We start from the raw sequence: 14972 nt of genomic DNA, 5'->3' as shown, positions 1-14972 counted from the left end.
ATGTTTATTTGTTTTTTTTCCCAGGGTGATCGTATCGACACAGTGGTCCTAGAGTGTTGTGAGAGTGCTCATTCTAACGTAAAGTTCTAGCGGCCTTTTTAAGTGACCAGTAAATTGGAGGGCAACTAGGCCCCCTCCTACGCTCACCAGAACAAAATTTTAAGATAGGCATTTTGTTCACCATAGTCGAAAAATCTAATAAATTTGTCTTTGAGAACAACTTAATCCACCACAGTCCCCTGGGGAAGGGCTGCAAGTTATGAACTTTGCCCGTTGTTTAAATATAGTATTGGTTATTGGGACGTCTAAAGATGTTTTCAGGTTTTTTTTTTCGTCGGGCGTTGGGGAGAGGGAGGGGGCTAAGTGGAAAGATTTTTCCATGGAGGAATTTATCATGGGACAAGAAAATTTCCGTGAAGAAAAGCGCTGGATTTTCCAGCATTAAAAAAAATAATGATAAATTAAACCAAAAACAAGTTCTTTCAACTGAAAGTAAGGAACAACATTAAAACTTAAAACGATCAGAAATTATTACGTATATGAGGGGGTCCCCTCCTCAATACCTCGATCTCTACGCTAAAGTATTTTTGGTAATTTCAAAAGAGCTATTTATTCTAATTAAGCGGCCTTCGTGATTCAGGGTTCATTCTTAAAGAATTTGAACAAAATTCTAATTTTAGTGTAAAGATCGAGGTAATGACGAGGGGGTGAACCCGCTCATATACGTAATAAAAATATACGAATGTAGAAATTCGTTACGTGAGTTAATTTGCAAGGTCAATATATTTATTACTAATAAAAACGTTCGTAAATAAAATTAAAAGTTCTAGTGGCGTTTTTAAGTAACCAAAAATTGGAAGGCAACTAGGACCTCTCCCCCACCCCTTTTTTCTCAAAACCGCCGGATCATGGTATTAAGGGAAGCTTTATTTTTTTAGGTCAACTTGAGGAGTTACAAAACTAAATTAAACAATACTATTTCTGTTAGGATTAAAAATTGTTCAAAAAGTTTCTCCAACGTATAAATAACAAGCCAAACTATTTTTTCCTATGAAAAAAACGAAAAGACATAAAAATATTTTTTTCCATCAAATAGTCTATGTCAATGAAGAACAAACAGAAATTAATTTAAAAAACTTTTTCCACAAAACAAGTTCTTCAAAGAAAAGAAAAGAGCCCCATTAAACCAAAAATGCGCAGAAATAAAGCCAAACAATCTTCCAAGCGTAAAACTACCTCAAATCATGATCAATGTATAATTAAACCATAAACGAAGAGAAATTACAATACATAACCGAGTCAAACTCAGAACGAGCAAAAATTAAAGTGAGTAGGTTTGACAACCCCCATGCCTTCTCAAGATCAGAATATAAAATACACTTTACTGAAAAAAACAAAAACAAAAAACAATAATCGTTGATTTTTGCTTTAATATTCTTATGCTGATATTCATTCCTGAAAGTCTTATTTTTTTTTATTAAACTCAAAAAAGTGAAAGAAATCTTTTAATGTACTTTGTCTTCAGTAAAGTGAATCCTATGGAGTATCTTGAAACGTCATTTAAACTAAATAAATATATAATTAAAAAATGTAAGTCTTCTAAGTTTCATGAAAAATAATGGAAAAATAATTTGAAAGTATTGTAATTTTTTAAATTACGGCAAAACTTCTGTGCTTAAACCTGTCCTGCGAAAATATATCATAGTCATGACCGTGCTAATACATGGATGTCAAAATGTGTTTAATTCTGCAAAATATGATTATTAATACAGTACCTTGATATATTAAAAAATTTACAATAACGAATACTGACATTTACTATAACGACAATATACTGAAAATAACGAATGCTACCAGCATTCTAAAGTATGTTTTTGTATGTTTTATGTTTATAGTATGTTTTTGCCGCGATGGTATGTTTGTTTTTGCTATTGTTTTTTAGGTATAGTATGTTTTTGCCGCATAAAAGTAATAAAAAAAAATAAAACAATAAAACAAAATATATACGTTACGTCGTCGGAAAAAAAAATTGCTAATGACTTTGTAGTTCGATATCAAAATATCGATGCATGATATAATACTTACAAAATATTATTAAACAATAATTAGAAACTTCACGCGTTTCACTATTCCTTATTTTATTTTTATTTAAAGTTTTAAATTTAAAATCATATCATACATTCCCCCTTTCCTTAGCTCATATATTTCACCTTGAAATAATACCCCCTGTCATCTACATACCTCATCAAATTGCGAAGAAGAAGAAGATTGCCACCAATTGTTGGCCTTAATTTTTCGCTAGTTAATATTTAGATTCCCGTAAAACCTTCAATCTGAATGAGGAAACACACTTTAGAAACTGGCTATACAATTAGAAACTGGCTATACAAAATGGCGATACAAAATCCAGGTAATAATCTGATAGCAAAGGTGTATGGAGAAAACTACCATTTTTTGACAGTGCATAAGTCTTAGGTTCGTTTTTTAATGGCTTGTTTTGTTTTGTGTTAAACCATTGGTTCTGCTTAGGTCTTCCTAATTTCTTTCCTGAAAAAAGTTTTCCTTGTTTTTTTCCTAAAAATAATTTCTGGTGACATTTCTGGCTTATTTCTGTCCTTAACTATTCTCTTTTTGTGTATTGGTTTCTTCGTTAGTTTTCTTGCTTTTCAGGTTTTTCCATTAATTTAACATTATTTACAAAATTTGCAAAATTAACAAATTAAAAAAAAAAATCATCGGAAAGAGGTAAAGAGTCAAATTGGGATTCGTAACGAGCAGAAAAAGGGTCACATATTAATAGACAGTTTACTTGTAAAAGAAACTAGTGACTGAGAAATTTTCGCTCCTTTCATTGGCTTAAAATTTCATACAGAGGAATCAACAAGCTGAATTTTATTTTTTATTTTATATATTGGCTTAAAATTTTCCACAGGAACAAAGCAGGCTATAAAAAGATGAGACAATGGGCTTCCCTTTCTGGCATACCTGAAAAGCATAATGTAATTTGACTTACGAAAATACTTCATAGCGGTAAACCCATAAAATCATAGCGCACTTTTTACTAAGAATTATGCGACAGTAGACCTTTTTTCTCTAGGCAATTTCCATAGAGCAGTAATTCTAATAATCAAGCGGAAGAGAGACTTTTTTAACCTAAAAAATTATCGCTATAAAATATGAGAATTAAGTCAAAAATTTAATGCACGCGGAATCATCAAGATGTTAATGGTTATTTTAAAATTCAAACAAAAAGTAAAAATAAATAAACCTACACTTCATTATCAGGAACAAGAAACAACCATGGCTGCAAAGTTTCAATATCGTCCAAATTGTCACACAGAATTCTTGAAAGCGTTACTTTTCTGAGTTCACGAAGTTGGGCTTCAGTGAATGAGCTTGGCTGATCTCCAAGTTCATACCTAAAGTAAATAGGTTAATTTTACCTGTTTTCAAGGCCATAGAAGGGAAATCGACGTTATAGTCAAGGAAAATCTGGCTTCACTCGTAAATCTTGGCAACACATGTGGGTTGAGCTTGATGAGCTTAAGTTGTTCAAAACTAAAAAGTATTTAATTTTTCTATGTACTTCAGCACTGACATATAACTTGACTATTTAAAGTTATGTTTTTAAGAACTAATTGTTCAAAATGTCTTTCAGCTGCGACGTAATGAATGGATTTTATTAAATAACCTGCGAATTATTTTAAATGAGTTTACTTTGTGACTTTTAAGTAAATTGTTAACGTTAATTACACTTGTTGTCTTAAAGTCAAAGACAAAAAAATATCACTCATATATCTAAGCAACAACTGTGACTTTAATGCGACCTTATTAAGTATCTTTTTTTTCTTAAGTTATTCCAAATTAACAAATAGGTAAGTGTTTGAGTGGTTAAGCATTAAGTGCACTTAAGCATCAAACTTGAATATTTTAAGTTATCTTTTGAGATTTAACTGTATCAAATAACTTTGAGCAAAAGGTTAATGAATGAATTATATTGTATAGCTTGTGAATTTTAAATGATTATAACCTGTAATTATATGATTATATATGATTATAGCCTATGATTGTAGCCTGTGTGGTAGAATAGAGCACTAAATTACTCCTAATTAAAGTGTTAACAAGTTTTATTAATCACTAGGGAGGCTGAAGGAATCAGAAGGTAGCTCAATTAAATTCTGTGAGTCACGAATATAATCTTTATATCATATAATCATTATAATCTAATCCAAAAGATTTTATTTTAAAGAATTGTTATTTCACAAACAATAAAAATATAAAATCTGAAGCAAAGCTTGCAATGACACCTCTGTCATTAAACACCTCTGTCATTAAACACCTCTGTCATTAAACACCTCTGTCATTAATGTCATTAATGACACCTCTGTGCTGAAAACAATAAACAATGAAAACAATAAACAATGAAAAATAAACAATGTATAAAATAATAAAAAAAAACATATAAATGTTTTTATAATTGAACTGCATTGAATATGTATTGAACTGCAACTGTTCTGCAACTGAACTTTGCAGTTCTGGAAATGTTTAAAGTCTCGGTTTTATTTATTTGTTTTTTCTCTTTTTTTGCTTTTTGTTCTTTTTTTCTCTTTTCTGTTAGTTGTTGATTTCTTTGGATGATTCTATTTTAAAAAGATAGTTTTGTTTCAACAAAACTATTTATATTATATGTAAAAACATTTATATTTTAATTTGTTTTATATTATTATAAAATAATAATAAAAAAAAATGTATAAAAAAAACAAACAATAAACAATGAAAAAAATAAACAATGACACCTCTGTGCTGAAATATAAATCAACGGATTAAAGGTAACGACACTCAACCTCCAAAGACCAAAAGAAAAAAACCAGCTCGTTACCTCCTGTCACAAACCGTAAAACCCCCCAAAATTTCATCAAACCACAGTGCTACCAGTACCATGTTTTTCTATCTTTAGCTGGATTCACCATATAGATAAGGTAATTCCTGTTCAAGCCTAAAAATTATGCCTTAATTATTTGCTTTAATTAATATATCCTAAAGTTAATCCTTAGAAGATAAACACTGCTTTATTGTATGAACCACAAACAGGAGACAATATTGGTTTTGTCACCGTAAATAATTTTAATTTTATCCGCAAGTGTGACTATAATATGGCCCTGGCGTAACTTACCAGAAGCGATCACCTTGCCGTAAATTCAAAAATTGCTGGGCTAAAATACAAGCGAAAGTTGGTCCGACAATTCCACCAATTACAGGTTTTTCAGCCATAGCTCCTGGGAATAGATCTATATCTTGAATATTCCTGAAAATAAATGAAGTGAACTCAATTCTTGTTTTGTTGCAGTAATTAAAGAGAAACTCATACAAATGAAACAATGGTTCAAAATGGTAAAATGGTATGCAAAAAGGAAGGTAGAAATAATAAATGTGTCTTATAAAACTGTTTAATATGGTTCCCACCCTCTCTCTATCTTTAAATCAAAAAATAGAAGATTTTTTGCATGCTGCTCGTTTTTCACATTTTCTTAACCCGTCTCCTTCATCAAAGTTGCGATTACTTTCACAAAAATATGGGTAGAGGGGCAAGAGTTTTTGTTTCTTTTTTTAGTAAAGACAGAAAAAAAGAATTTTTTCAAAATGGAGGGGGAGGGGTTCGTTTTCGTTTCTTTTTTTTGTGAAAATATCAAAAAACTATTTTTTCAAATCTAGCAAAGGCAATAAAAGCAGGGGATGATTGTCACCCCCTCGCAAAAATAGCCCCATTGTGTCTAATATTAATAATTTTCAACTAGTTCTTTCCTCTTTTTCGTGTTATTGACTAAAAATCAGGCATAAAGATCGCTAACCATATCCAAAAACTATCTAAAAAAAGCAGTGTCAAGAATTAAACATTTGAACCCCTTTAGCACTAGTATAAATATGATTTTTAAGGTCATAGTTCAAAGGTACACTATAGTTCTTACTGCCTAACACTTTACTGCCACAATCTTGGTATTAGTTCTAAATATGTTTGTATGTTCAAAGGTACATGTTTGTTTGTTCAAAGGTACACTATAGTTCTTACTGCCTCACACTTACAATCTTGGTATTAGTTCTAAATATATTTGTATGTTCAAAGGTACATGTTTGTTTGTTCAAAGGTACACTATAGTTCTTACTGCCTCACACTTACAATCTTGGTATTAGTTCTAAATATATTTGTATGTTCAAAGGTACATGTTTGTTTGTTCAAAGGTACACTATAGTTCTTACTGCCTCACACTTACAATCTTGGTATTAGTTCTAAATATGTTTGTATGTTCAAAGGTACATGTTTGTTTGTTCAAAGGTACACTATAGTTCTTACTGCCTCACACTTACAATCTTGGTATTAGTTCTAAATATGTTTGTATGTTCAAAGGTACATGTTTGTTTGTTCAAAGGTACACTATAGTTCTTACTGCCTCACACTTACAATCTTGGTATTAGTTCTAAATATATTTGTATGTTCAAAGGTACATGTTTGTTTGTTCAAAGGTACACTATAGTTCTTACTGCCTCACACTTACAATCTTGGTATTAGTTCTAAATATGTTTGTATGTTCAAAGGTACATGTTTGTTTGTTCAAAGGTACACTATAGTTCTTACTGCCTCACACTTACAATCTTGGTATTAGTTCTAAATATGTTTGTATGTTCAAAGGTACATGTTTGTTTGTTCAAAGGTACACTATAGTTCTTACTGCCTCACACTTACAATCTTGGTATTAGTTCTAAATATGTTTGTATGTCCTCTGTATAATTATACACGGAGTATTCTTTGTTATCCATTATTTTTATATACATTTTTGATATTTTTTTTAAATATTTAAAAAAAATCTATCTGTTTGGCTGTTATTTGTATCTAAACACTCTACAGAATTAAAATACTTTTATTTCATGTTACACCCCTCGTGGTGCCCGGCCACTCTTGTTTGTACCTGAACAAATAAATTTTCAAATTGGGATAAATCCATTTATTTAGACAGTGAAAAAACAGGTACAACAGTCAAGATATTTCGATCACATATACAGCGACTGTCATCACTAGTATTATAAATAATATAATTAAAACTGGCATTTTTATACACAAAATAATAATAAAAACCTTTTCGGGTCATTCACAAAATAATGAACTTCCGGATTATTTACTGGGTTATTTTCAGAGAGAGTTCACTGACAAACATCATTCAAAGTCTTGATAAAAATTTCCTTCTCTAATCTGACCAAAAGTAGAAGAAATTTCAAAAGGAAGTGGCCGAGCCTTCCACGTCTTTTAATTGTAAACAAAATGTTGAGTTTATTTTCGTCATATATACGACGTATTTTCTACGTAACACCTTAAGCTAGGTATTTTTAATATTTTATTATTTTTAATATTATTTTTTTTATTATTCTAACAATCTATGTGTTTGACTATCTATCCGTGTCTTTTAATTGCAAATAAAATGTTGAGTTTATACTTGTCATATATACGACGTATTTTCGACGTAACACCTTAAGCTAGGTATTTTTAATATTTTATTATTTTTAATATTATTTTTTTTTATTATTCTAAAACAATCTATGTGTTTGGCTATCTATCCGTGTCTTTTAATTGCAAACAAAATTTTGAGTTTATAGTTGTTCACACGGTTGCTCAGATTTCCCAGATCGAATTCCCGAACCGATTTCCCGACGAATTTTTGACGTAACACCATAAATTAGGTATTCTCTTCCTAGACCACACTGCCATTCTATGACGAACAGAAAAATTTCCAAATGGGGACAAATCTATTTCTTTAGACAGTGAAAAAACCGGTACAGAAGTCCAGATGTTTCAATCACATATACAGTGATCGTCATCAATAGATTTAGTAAAATAATATAACTGAAACTTGCATATTTATACACAAAACAAGTAACATTTCGGGTCCTTCAGAAAATAATGAACCGCCGGATTATTCACTAGATTATTTACAGAGAGAGTTAACTGATAGAGAGAGTTCATTCAAAGCCTTGATGTAAATTTCTTTCTTTAGTTTTGCCTAAAAGTAAAACAAATTTCCAATGAAGGGGATAAAGGCTTCCGTGTCTTTTACTTGCTAACGATATGTTGAGTTTACAGTTGTTCACTTGTTTGGTCTCATTTCGACATATATATGACGTATTTCCGACGTAACACCTTAAGCTAGGTATTTTTTTCTTAGACTACACTGCCGTTCTATTACAAAAAAATAAATTTTCGAATAGGGATAAATCCCTTTATATAATAAATAAAAAACAATAAAAACAAATTGCAGCATGGATTGTTACACAGAAATATCATATTTTTCTTTTGCTTAGTCCTTTTGATATGAGTTCCGAAAATTTGAAATACTTTTGGCTTTTTTTTTAATGATATGCTAAGATGGGAAACAAACAGTACGTTTTATTAAGCAAAAATGACCTATAGATATCATTCTACAATAAGAATCTAGGTTATTGTGTGTAGTTGCCTGTGAAAGTGTTCTATGTCTCCTATAATATTTCCCTGCAAAAGCTCCCCTGAATATCTGAAAAAGAATACCAGCAATAATTTAAACCAATCCATAAACAAGAAACATTTTTTTGCATAAAAAACAATTTTTCTGACAGGAAAAACTATATATTTTAATAAATTTATATTAAAATAGAAGAATTTAATCTGAAAATTTTTTTTCAGATTTTTCCGGAGCAGGATTTTTTTCGAGAGGGGGGTATTTTGTGGGGGTGATTGATGCATTTTTGTTACGTTTTCACAAGTCAGGCACAACTTTTTGGATGGTGGTTCAGCCCCCCCCCGTTCTTAGGTCTTGCTCAAGATATATAGAACAAATTTAGGGTAATTACTTGCTTAAATAGTTATGATACAAAAAAAACTCAACAGCAAACATAAGTTGTCTGTTTGTACAATGCTTTTGTGATGCCTCATGTCCTCGCATTGATTCCATTTTGGAATGTAATTACGGCTACTGATTAAAATGCTATTAGATCCGTATATTTTGGTTTTCCGAAATTTCTCTTGTGAATACCCCTATGGGCTAGAAATAAAAGACTAGTGTCAGCCTACGGGTTAACTGAGTCACTGAGTCACCTGAGCTGCATTCCAGTCGCTATTTATCAAAGCCTGATAGGACAAACAGTCTCCAGCCTGCTATTTGCGAGTAGAAATATTTGAATCTATTCTTTGTAGTATAGCTTTCTTTGTGAGTGTGTTCTTCTTCTTCCTTTTTGTGTGTCTTCTCATCTACTCCATATTCAACCCTTGGGTGTTGTTTTGGGCAATAAAGATATTGATTGATTGACAAAATGAGATAAGAGACTTATAACCTTTGCTATATTACCCCCACAATCACCCTCTCAAAAGCAAAAATGTAAAGTTATTAGAATCATTTTTTATTGGGAAATCATTTACTGCCCATTTATATAACTTATCATAATATTATGAACGAATGAATTTTATTCCCTACCAAACTACATACTGTCACTAATAGAGCAATATGTAAAGAACAAAACAAATATGAAACTCACAAAACATAATATTGACACTAATGCCGGAAAGTGTCCCGGAATTCATTTCCGGATAAACTCTTATTTAACTTCGATAATTTTCTCTGTTCAATGATCTACGGGTCGGGAAAGTTATTGCTTACTAATCACTGTGTTTTGGCTTTCCGGTAGGCAGGCACAGGAGGAATTTGCAAAAACGGAATAAGCAAGAACATAATGTAAGTTTATTTTCACTATATTATACCATGTATATATACACCTTATATACAGGGAAGTATTTATAATCATGTCGTGTATTTCATATTAAAAAAAAACTTTCTTACAGGGTACCAGTATAATCGATCTGCAATCCTGAGTTTAGATCCAAAAGAGCACCCAAGGACGTATCAGTATTTTTTTCGGGGGGAGGGAAGAGCGTACAAAAGGAAATAAAAAAAAAATCAAGAATTTGTTTATGTCCCTTTTTTAACATTTTAAGATTCAGAATTATTTTAATGGGGGGGTTCAAACCTGGTATCCTCCCCCATGGATACAGCCTGGATTGATGCTCTTCAATCTGGATATATAATGCCCGTTCTGAAAGAGAATTTGAAGTTAAGACCGAAATATACATACTTGTATGCGATCCTAAGGCGACCCACAGTATCATCGTCCATAATTGAAAGCAGTTGGCCCCAATTGACAACTGGAGTCAAGCCACAATTCTCACGCCATACGATATATGGTGCAAGGCCATGATCTCTTCCTCGTTGTATATTAATGGCTATTAAATCCATTCCAAAAGGTCTTCCTGAAATTCGATAGTTTTTTGACATATTTAATTAATTTTACAGGCCTAAAGACAATTATACCAGAGGTAGTGCATTGATCTTTCCTTGACAATGTGAGGTTGTTCTATCCTAGGTACGCCCATCAAAGCTAGTGACAGACACATTTTGATAACTGAATCTTATCTCAATAATAGGAAATTATGTCCTCAGAAATGAGTTGAAAAATAATGGGATTATAAAATAGTCAATTTATCGTAGCTCTAAATTTTTGAATTAGAAAAACAGCGTTCTTCCGAGTGGAAAAACGCTACCCTCCCTTATGCCTTGTTCCGAGGAAAGGGAAGGAAAGAAAGAAGACACAAAAGAAAAAAAGAAAGACTGAAACGAATCAAACTGATACTAAGAAATATTATAAAACGAAAGAAACAAAAAAACACAGATGGGAAAACAGAAGAGATATTGCAACAAAGTAATTTTGTCATTGGTTTTGAAGGTGTCAAATGAGCATAAGTATATTATAAATATATATACTATCTTCATAAAGGAGTAATAATTGTATATTGTCTATTTATGTATTTATTTTTCCTCGAAAATGACTCAAATTTTTTCAGAAAAATTGTTACCCTGGGATATTCTCGCCTAAGAAAAAACGATCTAGATATGTCAGAAGTTTGACAAAATTCTTTAGGAGCCTTAATTTTGATTTTGCAAGTGACATCATGCACTAATATAATTTGTAGCATTTTCTTAAATGATGTCATTCTTAGCATAAATAAGATCGTTCAGTTTTCAATGCAATCAGTTATTTATATAGTATAATGTCTGTAGAAAGGCCCAAAGAAGGATAAGAAAGCAAAGGCTCCAAAACCAGCTAAGGCTGCAAAACCTTGTTGACACCCTCAACATTGCTTGTATTCCCTGTGGAGCCCTCCATATTCCAAAGGAAAAAGTAGGAAATAAATGTAATTCATTTGGAGATTGTTTCTTTCCAGTTTTTTCTCCAAATTTTTTTAAGACGTCGCTTGCTCTTTGAAGAGTTTTATAAACGTATTCAAGACTTGAACTCGTGTTTTGCTCTAGCTTTATTCAACGTAAGCGTTGATCGAACAATAAGTAGTGGTTGATGTATAAATAGTGTGAGATGATGTATGAATCTAAACTGCTAAAGCAAAAGGTCAGGAAAAAAACTTTCTTATATAAAGATGAACAAAAATGAACAATGAATCTACGACTGGAAAACAAGGAACAGCAATAACTGGCCACAAAAATGACCAAATTAGATAAGGACTTTATGAAAGCATTTTTTTTCATAATTTATTTTTTAATATTTTATTTTTATTTATTTTAATAAAGACATAAATTTCTTTATTTTAATTTAATCTTATTTATTTGTTATATCTATTTTATTTATTTATTTTAACATATTTTATTTATTATTAAATTATTTTATTTGTTTTACTTATTTTATTTATTTTATTTATTTTAATTTAATATTTTTCACAGGGAGAGCTAAGAGTCAAGAGCTCATATGGTATGAACTCTAGCAAAATTCTAAGAATCAATAGATTGATTTTGAAAGGAAAATAAGAGGCTTAATGCCGGTCAGGATTTAAAATAAGAGCTCTGAGTTACGATGTCCTTCTAAATATCAAAATTCATTAAGATCCGATCACCCATTCGTAAGTTATAAATACCAAATTTTTTTTAATTTTTCCTCTCCCTTTAGCCAACCAGATGGTCGAATCTGGGAAAACGACGTTATCAAGTCAATTTGTGTAGGTCCCTGACACGCCTACCGATTTTCATCGTCCTAGCACGTCCAGAAGCACCTGACTCGCCAAGTCACTGAACCCCTGCCCCCAACTCCCCCAAAGAGAGCGAACCCATTACGGTTCCGTCAATCACGTATCAAGGATATTTGTTTATTCTATACACCAAGCTTCATCCCGATTCCTCCACTCCAAGTGTTTTCCATGATTTAGGTTCCCCCACCCCAAACTCCCCCCAATGTCAAAGATCTGGTCGGGATTTGAAATAAGAGCTCTGAGACATGAATTCCTTCTAAATGTCAAATTTCATTCAGATCTGATCACCTATTTGTAAGATAAAAATACCCCAATTTTCCCGTTTTCCAAGAATTCCGGTTTCCCCATCCAACTCCCCCCAATGTCACAGGATCTGGTCGGAATTTAAAATTAGAGCTTTAAAGCACAGGATACTTCTAAATATCAAATTTCATTAAGATCTGATCACCCTTTCGTAAGTTACAAATACCTCAATTTTCAAAATTACCCCCCCCCCCCAACTCCACCAAAGAGAGCAGATCCGGTCCGATTATGTCAGTCACGTATCTTAGACAGGTATTTATTCTTCCCATCCAGTTTCATCCTGATCTCACCACTTTAAGTATTTTCTAAGATTTCCGGTCCCCCCAACTGCCCCCCCCCCAATTACGCTGGATCCGGTTGAGATACAAAATAAGAGCTCTGAGTTACGAGTTCCTTCTAAATATAAAGTTTCGTGAAGATCCGATCACTCCTTCGTAAGTTAAAAATACGTATTTTTTCAATTTTTTTCAGAATTAACACCCCCCCCAATAGAGCGGATCCGTTCCAATTATGTAAATCACGTATCTAAGACTTTTGCTTATTTTTCCCACCAAGTTTCATCCCGATCCCTCCAATCTAAGCGTTTTCCATGATTTAGGTTCCCCCACCCCAACCTCCCCCAAATGTCACCAGATCCGGTCAGGATTTAAAATAAGAGCTCTGAGACACGATATCCTTCTAAATATCAAATTTAATTGAGATCCGATCACCCGTTCGTAAGTTAAAAATACCTCATTTTTTCTATTTTTTCAAAATTAACCCCCCCCCCAACTACCCCAAAGAGAGCGGATCCGCTCCGGTTATGTCAATCATGTATCTAGAACTTATGCTTATTTTTCCCACCAAGTTTCATCCCGATCCCTCCACTCTAAGTGGTTTCCAAGTTTTAGGTTTCCCCCTTCCCAACTCCCCCCAATGTCCCCAAATCCAGTCGGGATTTAAAATAAGAGCTCTGAGACACGATATCCTTCTAAATATCAAATTTCATTGAGATCCGATCACCCGTCGGTAAGTTAAAAATACCTCATTTTTTCTAATTTTTAGAATTACCCCCCCCCCCCCCCCCCCAACTTCCCCAAAGAGAGCGGATCCATTCCAGTTATATCAAACATGTATCTAGGACTTGTGCTTATTTTCCCCACCAAGTTTAACCCCGATCCCTCCACTCTAAGTGTTTTCCAAGTTTTAGGTTTCCCCCTCCCAACTCCCCACCGCCAATGTCACCAGATCCAGTCGGAATTTAAAATGAGATCTCTGAGACACGATATCCTTCTAAATATCAAATTGAATTGAGATCCGATCACCCGTTCGTAAGTTAAAAATACCTCATTTTTTCTAATTTTTCAGAATTATCCCCTCCCCCCAACTACCCCAAAGAGAGCAGATCCGTTCTGGTTATGTTAATCATGTATCTAGGACTTGTGCTTATTTTCCCCGCCAAGTTTCATCCCGATCCCTCCATTCTAAGTGGTTTCAAAGTTTTAGGTTTCCCCCTCCCAGCTCCCCCCAATGTCTCCAAATCCAGTCGGGATTTCAAATAAGAGCTCTGAGACACGATATCCTTCTAAATATCAAATTTCATTGAGATCCGATCACCCGTTGATAAGTTAAAAATACCTCATTTTTTCTAATTTTTCAGAATTACCACCCCCCCCCCCAACTAACCCAAAGAGAGCGGATCCGTTCCAGTTATATCAAACATATATCTAGGACTTTTGCTTATTTTCCTCACCAAGTTTAACTCCGATCTGTCCACTCTAAGTGTTTTCCAAGTTTTAGGTTTCCCCCTTCCAACTCCCCACCCCCAATGTCACCAGATCCGGTCGGAATTTAAAATAAGATCTCTGAGACACGATATCCTTCTAAATATCAAATTGCATTGAGATCCGATCACCCGTTCGTAAGTTAAAAATACTTCATTTTTTCTAATTTTTCAGAATTATCCCCCCCAACTACCCCAAAGAGAGCGGGTCCGTTCTGGTTATGTTAATCATGTATCTAGGACTTGTGCTTATTTTCCCCACCAAGTTTCATCCCGATCCCTCCATTCTAAGTGTTTTCCAAGTTTTAGGTTTGCCCCTGCCAACTCCCCCCCCCCAATGTCACCAGATCCAGTCGGGATTTAAAGTAAGAGCTCTGAGAAACGATATTCTTCTAAATATGAAATTTCATTTTGATCCAATCATCCGTTCGTAAGTTAAAAATACCGCACTTTTTTATTTTTTCAGAATTAACCCCCCCCCCCCCTAACTACCCCAAAGAGAGCGGATCCGTTCCGGTTATGTCAATGATGTATCTAGGACTCGTGCTTATTTTTCCCACTAAGTTTCATTCCGATCCCTCCACTCTAACTGATTTCCAAGATTTTAGGTTCCCCCCTCCCAACTCCCCCCCCCCACAATGTCACCAGATGTGGTCGGGATATAAAATAACAGCTCTGAGACACGATATACTTCCAAACATAAAATTTGATTAAGATCTGATCAACCGTTCGTAAGTTAAAAATACTTACAATTTTTCTATTTTTTCCGAATTAACAGGACCCCACTCCCCCTAGATGTTC

At 33.2% G+C, this 14972-nt stretch overlaps 1 protein-coding gene across 1 annotated transcript in view; it reads right to left on the bottom strand.

Moving 5' to 3' along the window:
* LOC136040182 (peroxidase-like) overlaps positions 1–14972 on the bottom strand; it is a 99566-nt gene that overhangs the window by 12115 nt on the left and 72479 nt on the right. Inside the window, exons 13-15 of the mRNA XM_065724332.1 lie at positions 10147–10321; positions 5174–5305; positions 3273–3419 (exon numbers count right to left, since the gene is read on the bottom strand). Coding sequence (XP_065580404.1) covers positions 3273–3419; positions 5174–5305; positions 10147–10321 — 454 coding nt within the window. The remainder of the gene's footprint in view (positions 1–3272; positions 3420–5173; positions 5306–10146; positions 10322–14972) is intronic.

This window comes from Artemia franciscana, chromosome 20 (genome assembly GCF_032884065.1).
Source record: "Artemia franciscana chromosome 20, ASM3288406v1, whole genome shotgun sequence".
In the NCBI taxonomy this organism is placed as follows: Eukaryota; Metazoa; Arthropoda; class Branchiopoda; order Anostraca; family Artemiidae; genus Artemia; species Artemia franciscana.
Note: the sequence above shows the minus strand (reverse complement) of the source record. Positions and strands in the feature narration are given on the sequence as shown.